This window comes from Leptonychotes weddellii, chromosome 9 (assembly GCF_054177405.1).
Source record: "Leptonychotes weddellii isolate Sample4059 chromosome 9, ASM5417740v2, whole genome shotgun sequence".
Lineage (NCBI taxonomy): Eukaryota > Metazoa > Chordata > Mammalia > Carnivora > Phocidae > Leptonychotes > Leptonychotes weddellii.
Window position 1 is genome coordinate 73,280,694 of NC_138377.1, and position 15,180 is coordinate 73,295,873.

The 15,180-nt window shown below is 39.3% G+C and overlaps 1 protein-coding gene across 1 annotated transcript in view; it reads left to right on the plus strand.

Moving 5' to 3' along the window:
• The window catches only part of BUB1B (BUB1 mitotic checkpoint serine/threonine kinase B), a 28,577-nt gene extending 14,179 nt beyond the window's left edge, over positions 1 to 14,398 (plus strand). The window contains exons 10-18 of the mRNA XM_081830878.1: positions 1,959 to 2,233; positions 4,040 to 4,173; positions 4,463 to 4,603; positions 5,086 to 5,186; positions 7,207 to 7,356; positions 9,291 to 9,433; positions 11,121 to 11,292; positions 12,093 to 12,199; positions 13,749 to 14,398. Of these exons, the coding sequence (XP_081687004.1) occupies positions 1,959 to 2,233; positions 4,040 to 4,173; positions 4,463 to 4,603; positions 5,086 to 5,186; positions 7,207 to 7,356; positions 9,291 to 9,433; positions 11,121 to 11,292; positions 12,093 to 12,199; positions 13,749 to 13,980 (1,455 nt within the window). The 3' untranslated portion in view covers positions 13,981 to 14,398. The remainder of the gene's footprint in view (positions 1 to 1,958; positions 2,234 to 4,039; positions 4,174 to 4,462; positions 4,604 to 5,085; positions 5,187 to 7,206; positions 7,357 to 9,290; positions 9,434 to 11,120; positions 11,293 to 12,092; positions 12,200 to 13,748) is intronic.
• Positions 14,399 to 15,180: the final 782 nt, after the last annotated feature.

The window sequence follows — 15,180 nt, forward strand, 5'->3', positions numbered from 1 at the left end:
ACAAGTGTTGGTGAGGATGTGGAGAAATTAGAACCCTCATACAGTGCTGGTAGGATTATAAAATGGTGCAGCCACTTTGGAAAACAGTTTGGTAGTCTCTCAAAATGTTAAACATAGAGTTACCATATATATGACCTAGCAATTCTCTCCTAGGTATATATCCAAGACAATTAAAAACATGTTTACATTTTTAAAAATACTGTACATGAATGATCACAGCAACATTATTTATAATAGCCAAAATATACTAGCATATATGCTATAATTTTACTTGTTATAAAACCCATTTATTTATTATTATTATTATTTTTTTAAGTAGGCTCCACATGCAACACGGAGCTTGAACTCATGACCCCAAGACCAAGAGTCACGTGCTCCACCAACTGAGCCAGCCAAATGGCCCTAAAACCCCTTTTTTAAGTATATGCACTTAAGGGGTGCCTGGGTGGCTCAGTTGGTTAAGCGACTGCCTTCGGCTCAGGTCATGATCCTGGGGTCCTGGGATCGGGCCCCGCATCGGGCTCCCTGCTCTGCAGGAAGCCTGCTTCTCCCTCTCCCTCGGCCTGCCTCTCTGCCTACTTGTTCTCTTTCTCTCTATCTCTCTGTCAAATAAATAAATAAAAAATCTTTAAAAAAAAAAAAAAGTATATGCACTTAAATGTATGCATGTAACCTACCAGATATGTATGGTAACAACCGTTGCCTCTGGGGAATAGTAATTGGAGGGGAGATGAGGGTCAAGTGCCAGAGGGAGACTTTTTCACTATATATTCTTTTCAACTAGTTGACTTTTTAAACCATATACATGTATTACTTTGTTTTTTGGTTTTTGTTTATTTTTAAAGATTTTATTTTATTTTATTTTGACAGAGGAGAGACCCAGCGAGAGAAGGAACACAAGCAGGGAGAGTGGGAGAGGGAGAAGCAGGCTCCCCGCAGAGCAGGGAGCCCAATGCGGGATTTGATCCCAGGACTCTGGGATCATGACCTGAGCCGAAGGCAGACACTTAACGACTGAGCCACCCAGGCGCCCCAACATGTATTACTTTGAAAGACGAAGGGGTGGCTGATTCACTTAAGTGTCTGACTCCTGATTTCAGCTGAGGTCATGATCTCGGGATCCTGGGATGGAGCCTCCTGTGTCAGGCTCCACGTTCATCCAGGGAGTGTGCTTGAGATTCTCTCTCCCTTTGCCCCTTCCCCTGCTTGCACATACACGGTCTCTAAAATAAATAAATAAATCTTTGAAAGACAAAGGAATATTTTAAAAATTTTCCTTTTTTTTATACTTTGTATTCCATATTTTTTTTTTTTTAAAGATTTTATTTATTTATTTGACAGAGAGAGACACAGCGAGAGAGGGAACACAAGCAGGGGGAGTGGGAGAGGGAGAAGCAGGCTCGCCGCAGAGCAGGGAGCCTGATGCGGGACTCGATCCCAGGACCCTGGGATCATGACCTGAGCTGAAGGCAGTCGCTTAACCAACTGAGCCACCCAGGCGCCCATCTATTCCATATTTTCTACTGTGACTGTGAATTATCTTTAAGAAATAAAATAAAAATTCAATATTTGGTGTAGAAGAAAACTTAAAAGCTAGGAGGATAGCAGATTATCAGAACATTTTCTAGGTCAAAGCCAGAAGAAAAATATTATTCCTCTAGTTCTTAGGTGAAATTGGTTGGGCAAAAAATCATTATCCAGTATTTTTCCTTTGGAGAATCCTCACAGTATATTTTTTTGATAATACATAGTTTGCTATTTTCATGATATAAAACTTTTTTCCTCAGATATTATGATGTGCTTTTTAAAATTATCTTTCCTAGAGATTCTAATATGCTACTTCTGTACCCTATGTTGAAAATCACTTATCTAATGTTTGTCTCTCTGAGTAAAAAAGGTAGGTCCTCCATATTCTCACTGAAATATTTCAGCTAAACTTTATGTGTTTTTTATTTCAGGATGAATTTACAGGAATTGAGCCCTTGAGTGAGGATGCTATTATCACAGGTTTCAGGAATGTAACTATATGTCCTAACCCAGAAGACACTTGTGACTTCGCCAGAGCAGCTCGTTTTGTATCCACTCCTTTTCATGAGATAGTGTCCTTGAAGGATCTCCCTTCTGATCCTGAGAGACTGCTGCAGGAGGAGGATCTAGATGTGAAGATCTCTGAGGACCAGCAGACTGCTTGTGGCACCATCTACAATCCAACTCTCAGCGTCAAGAAGCTCAGGTGATTGTAGGTTGCACAAACCAGATTGTTTGAGTGATCTCTTATTCTGTGTGTGCTTGTCAGAGCGATCATTTATCAGGTTCTCACTACCTGCCAGGTACCGTGCTAAGTGCTTTACATGACAGTAGGACTCCCCCTGATAAAGTGGTGGTGGGATTTGGTAATTGATTTGAATATGAGGGTTAGAAGAAGTAAATTTGGATGGTTATGAGACTGAGAGCCCCCAGAGGATTCTGGTGTCTTTGAGAAAACTTGGCAAAGTATACCTGATGGGGAGACAGGGGGCATTTTATTTTTCCTTTAATATTAAATTTTAAATAATGGTAAAATAGCTTGATACTAATTTCAGATAGGCAACTAAAAGTGTACTTTTTTTTTTTTTAAAGATTTTATTTATTTGAGAGAGAGAGAGAGAACATTAGCTTGGGGTGGAGGGGCGGGGTGGGGCAGAGGGAGAAGCAGAGTTCCTGCTAAGCAGGGAGCCGGATGTGTGACTCGATCCCACGACTCTGGGATCATGACCTGAGCTGAAGGCAGAAGCTTAACCCACCGAGCCACCCAGGTGCCCAGAAGTGTACTTTTTTAAAGTATCTTTTAGGGGCGCTTGGGTGGCTCAGTCAGTTAAGTATCCGACTCTTGATTTCAGCTCAGGTTATGATCTCAGGGTCATGAGATCAGGCCCCGGGTCAGGCTCCATGCTTAGCGTGGAGTCTGCTGAGATTATCCCTCTGCCTGTGCCCCTCCCCCTGCTCTCTCTCGCTCGCTCTCTCTCTCTCTCTCAAAAATAAATAAATAGATGGATAAAATCTTTATTTTTTTTAAAGAGTTTACTTATTTATTTGATAGAGAGAGAGACAATGAGAGAGGGAACACAAGCAAGGGGAGTGAGAGAGGGAGAAGCAGGCTTCCCGCTGAGCAGGGAGCCCAATGCAGGGCTCAATACCAGGACCCTGAGATCATGACCTGAGCCGAAGGCAGATGCTTAATGGCTGAGCCACCCAGGTGCCCCTAAATAAAATCTTTAAAAAAAAATAAAGTCTCTTTTAATGGAGAGGTGGAAATGAATAAAGAATGGTATGAAGGAATCGCATAGAATCTGTATATTTAAAAGTTGGCTAAATGAATGTTGGTTTTAGGAATATTCTTTAATTTGCCAATTTGTGCTTTTAAAACTGCATTTTCAAATTTTTGTCCAATAAACTTTTTATCACATTTGCTTAGCATGTATTCACCTTGAGTGATTTGGGTTTCCCTTTTTCTTTCTTGATCTTTTCTTATTAAAGAGTAAAATGTCGGGCGCCTGGGTGGCTCAGTTGGTTAAGCGACTGCCTTCGGCTCAGGTCATGATCCCGGAGTCCCGGGATCGAGTCCCGCATCGGGCTCCCTGCTCGGCAGGGAGCCTGCTTCTGCCTCTGACCCTCCCCCCTCTCATGTTCTCTCTATCTCGTTCTCTCTCTCAAATAAATAAATAAAATCTTTAAAAAAAAAAAAAAAGAGTAAAATGTCTAGAGAAAGGATAAACAAGAAAAAAGTTAGTATCTTAGTCAATGTTTCTCAGTAGTTTAGAATAGATGTAGATTAGGCATTTGCTATAGATTAGGTAAATAAAGCATAAATTTAGAAAATCTAATGCTGAGCATTGCCTGTCAACCAGAGTAGATAAATTCTGATTATGAATCTATATCTGTTTCAGGAAGATAATAGACTTTGAAAATTAGACTAATGAATATCAAATAAAATAAAATAACAAAGATAAAGTGATATCTGTTATCCCTATGAGGACTGACTTATTTGTGGTTCTTTCAGCCCAATTATTGAAGACAGCCGCGAAGCCACACACTCCTCTGGGCTCTCAGGGTCTTCTGCCTCAGTTACAAGTTCCTCCTCCATCAGATGTCTTCAAATTCCTGAGAAACTGGAGCTTACTAATGAGACTGCAGGTAGCTTCATACCACTTGTAAGCAAACCTCTACCTCCATGTCTACTGAACACTTATTTATCTCAGCAAACTGAGCTATGTGGTTTTTTTCTCTAGAAAAGTTCCCATAAATTGTGCAATTTCTAGAATGAATCAGTATTAACTGAACACCATAAAGACCTGAAGTAGATGAGTTTTGTTAGGTTAGCCGTGTTGATTGTGCAGTCTTGTGTTTTTTCCTCTCCTCTGTTTATAACACCCATTTTAGGTTTGGGGGGTGATGGGGTTTTTTAACTTTTTTTTCCCCCCAGACAACCCTACTCAGTCACCCTGGTGTCCACAGTATCGCAGACAACTACTAAAATCTCTAATGGAGCTGAGGGCCTCTGCAGAGTTTTTTATAGAAGATAGACCAATGCCTAAGTTGGAAATAGAAAAGGAAATTGAATTGGGTAAGTATCATTGAACGAATGGGTTTTTTTTTTGTATGATACTATACAAGTAAGTGATTATTTGTACTTGAGCTTGTTGCTTGAGCACAGTAAGTATTTTTAGATTAGAAGAAACAGCATTATAGGGTCACCTGGCTGGCTCAATCAGTAGAGCATGCAACTCTTGATCTCAGGGTCGTAAGTTCGAGCCCCACATTGGGGGTAGAGTTTACTTAATTAAAACAAAACAAAAAAACTCATGTAAAAAGACAAATGAAAAAGAAACATTATAGAGGTTGACACATTGATAAGTTCATGTCCCGGTAACAATATGGAGTCTGTCTTCCCCTCTTTCAACTTTTAACAAATGATTTTGAAAAGTGTTCTAACTGACTGCTCACTGGCAGATATAAAGTACCTTTAGCCCTTAAACCAGGAGGTAAAAGCTAAGGGGCTGTACATATTCACAGTGATTTTTAAATGGAATCAAACCTTCTCAACAGGTAATGAAGATTATTGCATTAAACAAGAATACCTAATATGTGAAGATTACAGATTATTCTGGGTGACACCAAGAAACTCTGCAGAGTTAACCATAATAAAGGTGGGACTGATTCTTTGTCATTTGAGTTACCTTTTAAAAAAATAATGTGGGTTGAAGCAGTAACTATGGTCCCATGGTACCATCAAATCCTTTGAATAGTCCATAAGTTTCTTGATAGAAAAGTCGGTGAGACATCAAAAAATCACTCAGCATTATGTGCCAGGATCAGATATCAAAAAGGAGAGGCAATCATGTAAATCTCTTAGTATGTCCAAACATACTAAATATTCTATTAATTCTATCTTTTTGAGGAAATATGCTGAAATTTTCTGGCCTGCTCCAATCTGGACAGATTACATTCTGGGACACACACACACACACACCTTTTGACATTTCCATTCACCATTATCCTAGGGAATCACATTACCTCTTTCTTATGTTAGACGCCCAGTAATATTGGCTCCCATTTTTATTTCTTTTTGGTTTAAGCCCTCATATTTTAGTAGCCTCCCGGGAAAGGATGCATGGGATATACATTTTTTTGAAACCTTTCATGTCAGAAAATTTTTTATTCCACATCTTTACTTGATTGGTAGTTTGGCTGGATATTAGAATTCTAGGTTCAAAACTTTTTTTCCTTGGAATTTTGAAGATAAGGTTGATTATCTTTTGGCTTGTGGCCTTTCTTTTTAAAGTCTTTTGCCATTTTTTGTGTAAGACTATTTTTCCCTCTCCCTGAATCCTTGTAGAATCTTCTTCTGTTTATCCCCAGAATTGTCCCCAGTATTCTGAAATTCCACAAATACATGTTTTGGTAAAAATCTATTATTGCCCATATGCTAGACACTGGATGGCCATTTCAATGTGGAAACTCCTTCAGTTTTGAGAAATTTTCTTCAAAGAATAAATTATTTCTTCTTTTCAGTCTTCTGTTCTCTCCTTCTAGAATTCCTTTTATTAGGATATGGGGTATCTTAGAGATCCTTTAAAAATCTTATCTTTTTTTCTCCTTTTCTCTTTGTCTTTTTGCTTTACTTTCTGGAATGTTTTGTCAGCTTTATTTCCAGACTTGTTATTGGGTTTTTCATTTCTTTTGTCATGCATTTGATTTGCCAGAGCTCTTTTTTATTCTCAGAATTTTCTTCTTTAAAACATTCTGCACTTCATTTCAAAGATGGAATATTCTTTCTCTGCGTGCATTTACGATGCTTTAAACTTTTTTCTCCCTGCATCATCTGTTTCCTTTTGTCTGTTTTGAGCTCTGTCTTTCATATTAGAGGCTTTCTTCAAGTCTTGGACTCTCTATTCATATTTAAGTGTGGGACTCTAAAAGCTAATTGAAAGCTCTGTGTATACAGGACCTGGACAGCTGTTGGGCCTCACTGTAAGAAGATCTTGCTTAGCCATTCAATAAAAGGCCTCAATCTTTGAGGTCTTTTCTTTTGAGCTGATCAGATCCTTCAGAGAAAACTTCTAATATCCTTTCTGGAGCAAATAATCCTGGTTGCTAGCTTCTTGGAAGCTAAGTGGGAAAATTAGTCTGGAGAGTGGAGGGGCGGACAGGTGCATCTTAACATTTGATGTATAAACTCCCCCCAACCCCCGTTAACAGTGCCTGGTGACCTCTAGCCCAGAGCCCTTCGGCTTTATACTTTCTAGGGGTAGACTTCTGGTCTTCTAGAATGGAGGAGAGGCAGGGGAATCTGGGGTTTAACTTCCTCCTAATACAGTTCAACCACTGCTGTGGTAGCCCCACCTCCACCCTTCTCTAGGTAATTGGTGCCATCAGTTTTATACTGTGGGAAGATGGTCCTGTAGTGTAAAGTTGGTTGCCCTCAGCTTTCTCTACTGCTAGAATCGGCTTTCCTTGGGTCAGCTAAGTGGATTGTTACCTCTTACTGTTCCCTTTCCAGCTTCCAGAATTTGCTGCTGCTGTGTTTTTTATTATAGATTTATGACTTTTAAAACATTCCTTTACTATTATTTCTGTTGGGGTATCATAAAGGCTGGAGGGAATGTTTTCAACCTGCCAGCCATAACCAGAGATTCTCATAGCTCTTATTTTTAAAATTTCTTACAGGTATCAGCTCACCCTGTCCCATGGGACTTTTATATCAACCTCAAGTTAAAGGAACGTTTAAATGAGGAGTATGATCATCTGTGCAGCTGTTACCAGTACCAAGATGGTTGTATTGTTTGGCACCAGTATATAAACTGCTTCACCCTTCAGGTTTGAATAATATGAATAGAGTCCTTAAATAGATTTGTGCTCCATTTACCAAGGGAATTTAGTGCGAGATTCCTGTTAACCTTCTAGAAATAGACCAACTAAATTATAAACTAAAAGCATTGATCATTTTCCTTTCCCAAGTTGTTTTGGCCAAAAACTTCTTTGGTACTTTTTTTTTAACTTTTTATTATGTCAATTTTCTTTTTCTTTTTTTTTTAAAAGAACATAATCTCTATACCCAAGAAAGATGGGGCTTGAACTCACGACCCTGCGGCCAAGAGTCACGCGCTCCACTGACTGAGCCAGGCAGGCACCCCTAGTATGTCAGTTTTCAAACATGGACAAAAATAGACAGAATTGTGCAATGACCCAGTCATCTAACTGTGTTCATCATCGGCTCATGGCCACTCTTATGTTAAATTCCTGGTGTGATAATTCCAATATTCTTTCCATGTCTGGTTTTGATATTTGCTTTGTCTGTTCGAATTGTGTTTTTGGACTTTTAGTGTATCATAAAATTTTTCTTTTTCTTTTTTAAAGATTTACTTATTTGAGAGAGAGCACATGCACGTGTGTGAGTGGGAGGAGGGGCAGAGGGAGAGAATCTCAAGCAGACTCCCTGCTGAGCCCAGAGCCTGAGGCGGGGCTCCATCTCACCACCCCTGAGATCATGACCTGAGCCAAAACCAAGAGGCAACACTTAACTGACCGAGCCACCCAGGCACCCCTAACTTTTCCTGATAGCCAGACATGAAGTACTGGGTAAAAGGAATTGCTATAGATAGGCCTTTAATAATGTGGTGATAAGGTGTGAAGGGAAGGAAAGCATTGCATAATTCTGTGCTTTATGTTCTTTTATAGTGAGCCTATGCCTCTGGACTGTGCACCTCACAAGTATTTCCCCTCCCTTAGGTGCATGATGACTAGAGTGGGCTGGAGTTGGGTATTTCCCTTCCCCAGGTCAAGTAGGCTCAGATAATACTCTAGCAGGTTAGGCTCCAGTTAACTAGTTTCTCCTGACGACAGAGCTTTTTAAGAACAGAGTGCTCTGGCCTGTTTCAAAATGGTTCCTCTCTCCCTCCACCTCTGGAAGCACAAGGAGAATTTTTCTCCAACATTTGCTGTGAGAACCTGATCTAGCTCCTAGACCTAAAACTCACAGAAGTGTGAGGAACCCCCTCCACCACCACCACCATGCTTACAGATCCTAGAAGAGTTGATTTTTCAGTCTGTTCAGCTTTTTATTTGTTAGGACAGAGTGGCAACTTCCAAACTCTTTACATAAGGAATGGTCTATTTTTGCTACTCTTGTTTTATCTATGCTGTCCCCCAGTAGATTATTTTTAGAACCCAAACACAGTATATCATTTTATTCTTAGGAATGTTCTTTTTTTTTTTTTAAGATTTTATTTATTTGAGAGAGAGAGAGCATGCATGCATGTACGTGCCAAGGAAGGGGGAGGAGCAGAGGGGGAGGGAGGGGGACAGACTCTGTGCTGAGTGCGGAGTCTAATGCAGGGCTTGATCCCAGAACCCTGAGATCATGACCTGAGTCAAAACCAAGAGTTGGCCGCTCAACTGACTGAGCCACCCAGGTGCCCCTGGAATGTTCTTAAGAGGTGTTGTTGCATATTTTGGTGGTAATATGAATTTTCTAAAAAGGTTGGAATGAGGGTATTTTGAAACTACCATTTATAGAGCACCTATTATGGGCCTGGCTAATCCTCGATGCTCTTCATCCCTTATTTCAATAAATCCTTATAGTCTTAGAGGAGAGCAGTGTTGTTAGAACTGGGACAAAGACCCAGCCTGTGAAAGAGCCAGATCCTAGTAGAGAGCAACAAGGAGTACAAAGCAGCAGGTGGCAAGGTATTGAGTGTAAGTACAGTCACCGCAACTTAAGAAGTAGTGAATTTTCTGTCCTTTGTTTCTAGGATCTTCTTGAACACAGTGAACTTATTACCCATGAAATAATAATGTTGGTTATTTATAACCTTTTGACAATAGTGGAGAAATTACACAGAGCAGAAATAATCCATGGTGACTTGAGTCCAAGGAGTCTGATTCTTAGAAACAGGTTGGTCCTTTTCATTCTCTTAAAATTCTGTCAACTTTCTCTTAAAATATGGACAGTTTCCATTTCCTTTTGCCTCTCGATAAATGCCATATTGAGGAACACAGTATGTTAAAGTATTTGCTATCTAAAAGTCAATAATCAAGGGGAATAGTTTAAAAGAGTTCAAAGAAAAAAATACATTGAGGAAATACATTAATTCAGAAAAAAAAATTGACCACTCTTGAGTATTGTGATGATTCCTGGCAAGAAGAGATATAAAATATGAAGATTTGGAGGACTGTGAAATAGATTGTGTAGTTTTTCTTTGAGTGGGGCCAGTGCGGATTGAGGGAGGATGCTAGCAAAACCAGGGCACTTCTCAGTTTCAAAACCAAAGCTTAAGTCAGGCCAAATTGAGGTAATTGCCAAGAGAAGTGGCTAAACCAGAGTGCAAATGCAAACTATGCCAAGAAAAAGGGCTTAGTGTTCAAATTAAACCCCATTTAGCCATCAAATGCAAGGGGTGAACACAGAGCAGCAAATAAATAGTTTTATGATGGCCAAAAAATGTTGTATCTTGTGCTATGGAAAAATGGGAGCAATTGTAAATTTTTTTTTTTTTTTAAGATTTTGTTTATTTATTTGACAGAGAGAGACGTAGCGAGAGAGGGAACACAAGCAGGGGGAGTGGGAGAGGAGAAGCAGGCTTCCCGCCAAGCAGGGAGCCCGATGCGGGGCTCGATCCCAGAACTCTGGGATTGTGACCTGAGCCGAAGGCAGACACTTAACAACTGAGCCACTCAGGTGCCCCGCAATTGTAAATTTTAAAGTAAAATATATCATTCTGTGCTGTGGAGGTATGTGATGGGATTAGTCAAAGCCTGTATTTAAAAATATAGCATCTATCACTGATACTAATCAGGGATTTGAGGGAACTGAGGAAAGCAGAGACAAGGAACACAAAAATAATTCGTTCTTTTCTCTCACATAAATAGTTATATGTCTCCTTGGAGAGTAGCTTTATTGCATGGGATAGATAAACCCAAGGAAAATATAATTAGTAGTGAGTTATTGTTATTAGGTTTTCTTTTGTTTGTTTGTTTTGGGAGTTATAAATAACGGTTGGCATTACAGATAAGAGTAAGAGAGGTGTTAGTTTAATAAAAACAGGATAGTTTACAGTATAGGTGGCATCTTACACAAAAACAGCCTTATTGTTATTTCAGTTAAACTCTGAGAAGGAGGAATCTGAATGACACTTGGAAAGCCTAATCTATAGTAGTGAACAAGAAAGGCTATGACATCTATAAAAGCTTAATTTCTTTCATAATTCTCATCAGTGTGTAAATCATTGCTGCTGTTCATATTAATGTGTCTAGTATAAGACAGAGGCTTGTACTCTACTTCCAGTACTTGTTTTATGTAATAAATATAATATGATAAATGTTTTGTGGTGGCTGTGCATTATGGTTTAGATATCCTTGCGTCACTAGGCTAATCTCAACATTCCCCCCTTAGCTGGACACCGCCACTGCTCTTACAGTTGCATTTTCATAGCTAACCACTGGAGGGAGCTGTTGGCATAGCTAAGACGCACCTGCAATACCTTTTTTTTTTTCTTTTTTTTTTCTCTTTTTTTTAAAGAGCAGCTCTGCAGCTTCTTTCATGGCCTATTTTTATTATCTCTTTCTCTTAAATCTGGGCTTAGAATCCACGATCCCTATGATTATAATAAGAACGATCAAGCTTTGAAGATAGTGGACTTTTCCTACAGTGTTGACCTCAGGGTGCAGCCTGATGTTTTTATCCTCAGTGGCTTTCGGACTGTACACATCCTGGAAGGACAAAAGATCCTGGCTAACTGTTCTTCTCCCTACCAGGTAAGTGTAAAACAAGCCTGAGCAAATATGGAGAGGGTTTCTTAATCTCTTTCTTCCATAGATAAACCATGAAAGCTAGTGTTTACTGATATTGTCTCCCCTGGAATAGATGACCTAGTTTTCAAATTTCACCAAGTCAAGCAAAATATACCATTTTTCTGTCACAGCATTGAAGACGGTACACATACACGTGCAGACACATGACTAACTCAGTAACTTAAGTGTCAGGGCCATTTCCATCACTCATCTGTGTGATCTTTTGTAAGTAATTTTCTGTAATCTTTGTAAAATAAGGATAACAATCTGCTCTGTGTGTATCAGAATTGTTGCGAGGATTAAATGAAATAATGTATATAAAAAGAACATTACAAGTGTAAAGTGCTTTGTATGGTAGCGTTATATACAAAACCCCTTCTGACTCATCTCTGGACGTTTGGCATTTGCTGATTGAAAATGTATCATGAACTTGAGCTAGTCATGTGGACCACGTTTAGATCACAGCTAGAGTCCATGCACATTCAGTAGGTCTACAAATTTGAATTTGACAGTCCGTATATTTTTGTTCTTCAGGATACTTTTGTTCTCATCTTTTGTTCTTAAGGATAATTCCTAGAGTTAGCTCTATTGATCACTTCTTTGAGGAGCTTCTCCCTTTATGGTAAGGGTAGGGAACAGTCTACTAAAATGTATGTCATAAGATAAACTTAAACACTATAATAACTTTCAACTTTCTACATAAATAGATTGCCATGATAGTAGCAGAGAATTATTTTAGCTGATGGTGCTTTTTGTGATTTCAGGTAGATCTGTTTGGTATAGCAGATTTAGCACATTTACTATTGTTCAAGGAACACCTACAGGTCTTCTGGGATGGGTCCCTCTGGAAACTTAGCCAAAATATTTCTGAGTAAGTATTGGCGATTTCAGGGTCTTTGCCTATCCAAATAATTTTCTCTTCCTCTTGGGTGCCCTCTGCTTGGGCAGCCTTAGTTTTCTTAGTCCAAATGCCATGATTCTATTAATTTCAACCAGTTTTCACTAGAGTGTCAGTGGAGCATCTAGTGCAGAACAGAGGAATTGCTAATTAAAAATAAGAATCAAATCATTCAGACTTCAGGACATCATTCTGGACCTAGATGTATCCTGTAGATTGTGACTGTGGTGCGGAAGCCTCTCATTCTAGAAGTGTTAATAGAAACATTTCGTGAGAATAATTTTATAATCAATTGACGTTAGTCTTTTTTTTATTTTATTTTTTTTTAAGATTTTATTTATTCATTCATGAGAGACAGAGAGAGAGAGAGAGGCAGAGGGAGAAGCAGGCTCCCAAGGAGCAGGGAGCCCGATGCGGGACTCGATCCCAGGACTCTGGGATCATGACCTGAGCCGAATTGACGTTAGTCTTATACCCCTTTTTAATAGCTATTGTTATCAAAGTTAATAAGCATCTCTTGAAGAGAATTAAATTTCTAAATTATATACTAATTTTAGACTGTTATTTATTTAATGAATGGGAACCAAAGCAGAGAACTGAGTCTCCTTGGAGAAGTAAATGCTCCCTTCATAAGAGCTGCTTGGTCTCAGAACCATAGTATTCCCTCAAGCCTACTTATAAAACTTATTAAATATCCCATGTTCCACTTTAGCTTATCATAGCTAATAACTTCCCAGAATAAGCTCCCCATATATCAACTTATTTGTATATTCTTTGGCTAAAAAAAAAAACAAAACAAGAAAACAGTGTTGGGAATTTAATACCCCTTCTCCATTCCCCCTACTCCCAACAAGTGAATTGTATTTTTTTATTTATTTAATTCAGAATTTGGCCAGTCTTATTTGTCTCTGAAACATACTTTATTAAAAATAGGCTTTAAGTATAATGTAAGACCTATAGATAAATTCAGGTATCTCCAGTGGGCTGTGGTCCTAGGTGGGTTGAACACAAACAAACAGGTAGGGTCAGCTGGCGTTTCCTAACAACCCTGCCTTGTACGATAATAGAAGCTTCTCTTATTTAAAACACCAAGGAAGTTAAACATCATAGCAGTAGTTACTTCAGTCAAGCTTAGGATTCTCGGAGGACTGTGAAGATAATAAAACTCTGGGCAGGGGGAAAAGGAGAACTGCAGTCTGTCTAATGACCTAGACTTTAGGAAAGTTAGAGGAGATGCGCAAAATTCGCTTGTCTTCTTTTTGTAGAGCAGTACTGCATCTTAGCACACAGAGGCAATGTGTGGATTCAGATCAGAGACTTTCTCTTTACGTGCATTGTATTACGGCTCTCCTCTCTTTTTCATAGTTCCACCCTGGGCTTTGAAAGGATTACTTGAATGAGTTCTAACCCTAGACTTCTAGCTATTACCTTAAATCATTTAGTGCATATATGTACCACTGATTTAAATACAGAATTCTTTTGTATGTCTAATCTTGATGGAAATGGTTTTATATATTTTTAGGCTAAAAGATGGTGAATTGTGGAGTAAATTCTTTGTACGGATTCTGAATGCCAGTGATGAGTCCACAGTGTCTGTTCTGAGGGAACTTGGAGCAGCAATGAGTGGGGTGTTTGACACCACGTTCCAAAATCACCTGAACAAAGCTTTGTGGAAGGTAGGGAAGTTAATCAGTCCCGGGGCTTTGCTCTTTCAGCAGGATAGGCAACCAAATCTCTCACAGATTCCTGCCTAAAACCAATGGTTGTATTGTGGAACACTGGACCTGTGTATGCTATAATTCAGTTTAGGACATGTTTAGATACACTACCAACACATTGCTACTTTTTAGTAAAGATACAGTTCTAGGTAACTGGCATTTTCTGCATAGCGCTGTATCTATCCTTGGCCTTGTCTAACTAACAAAGAAGTGTTTTATTCTTAATGGACTCCATATGAATGGGTACCTTATTGTCATTTAACACATTTGTCTCTACTTTTCCCTGTACATTTTTCTTTTGTAATTTGTGACATGTGCCCTTACGATCACTATGTATTTTTTTTTGATCACTATGTATTTTTAAGTAATAAAATAGTATTTGTTAAATTTGTGCTTCTAACATCTCATCCACTTTTTGCCAACTAAGATAATAAATGGCTTGATTTCACAGACAGGAGCTGTTGTACCATGGAAATTTATATATCCTAGACATGGAACTGCCATGATAGAATCATAACAAGACAGAATAGCCAACCATTCCTTTGGGTGTTCTTTTTTTTTTTTAAAGATTTTTATTTATTTATTTGAGAGAGAGAATGAGAGAGAGAGCACATGAGAGGGGGGAGGGTCAGAGGGAGAAGCAGACTCCCTGCCGAGCAGGGAGCCTGACGCGGGACCCGATCCCGGGACTCCAGGATCATGACCTGAGCCGAAGGCAGTGGCTTAACCAACTGAGCCACCCAGGCGCCCCTCCTTTGGGTGTTCTTGACCTTCCACTAAGTGGTCTAGATTTAAAAGTAGATAAAATGGGGCACCTGGGTGGCTCAGTCGTTAAGCGTCTGCCTTCGGCTCAGGTCATGATCCCAGGGTCCTGAGATCGAGTCCCACATCGGGCTCCCTGCTCGGCAGGAAGCCTGCTTCTCGCTCTCCCACTCCCCCTGCTTGTGTTCCTGCTCTCGCTATCTCCCTGTCAAATAAATAAATAAAATCTTTAAAAAAAAATAAAAGTAGATAAAATGATTTAATACAAGGCCAAATTTTCTTAAATTTCAAGTGGCGAAGTTGTTTGTTCTGATTCTATTTTAATATTTTCATTTTTTTATCCACCAAACCCTTTCGTCTATTTATATAATCTCGTGGTGCTGCGGCTACTGGGTCTCTTGATTAGAACTGTGGCTGTTAGAAAGGAAGAGAAAAGGTTTTGAATGGGGTGTAGCAACCTTGCAGAAATAGGAC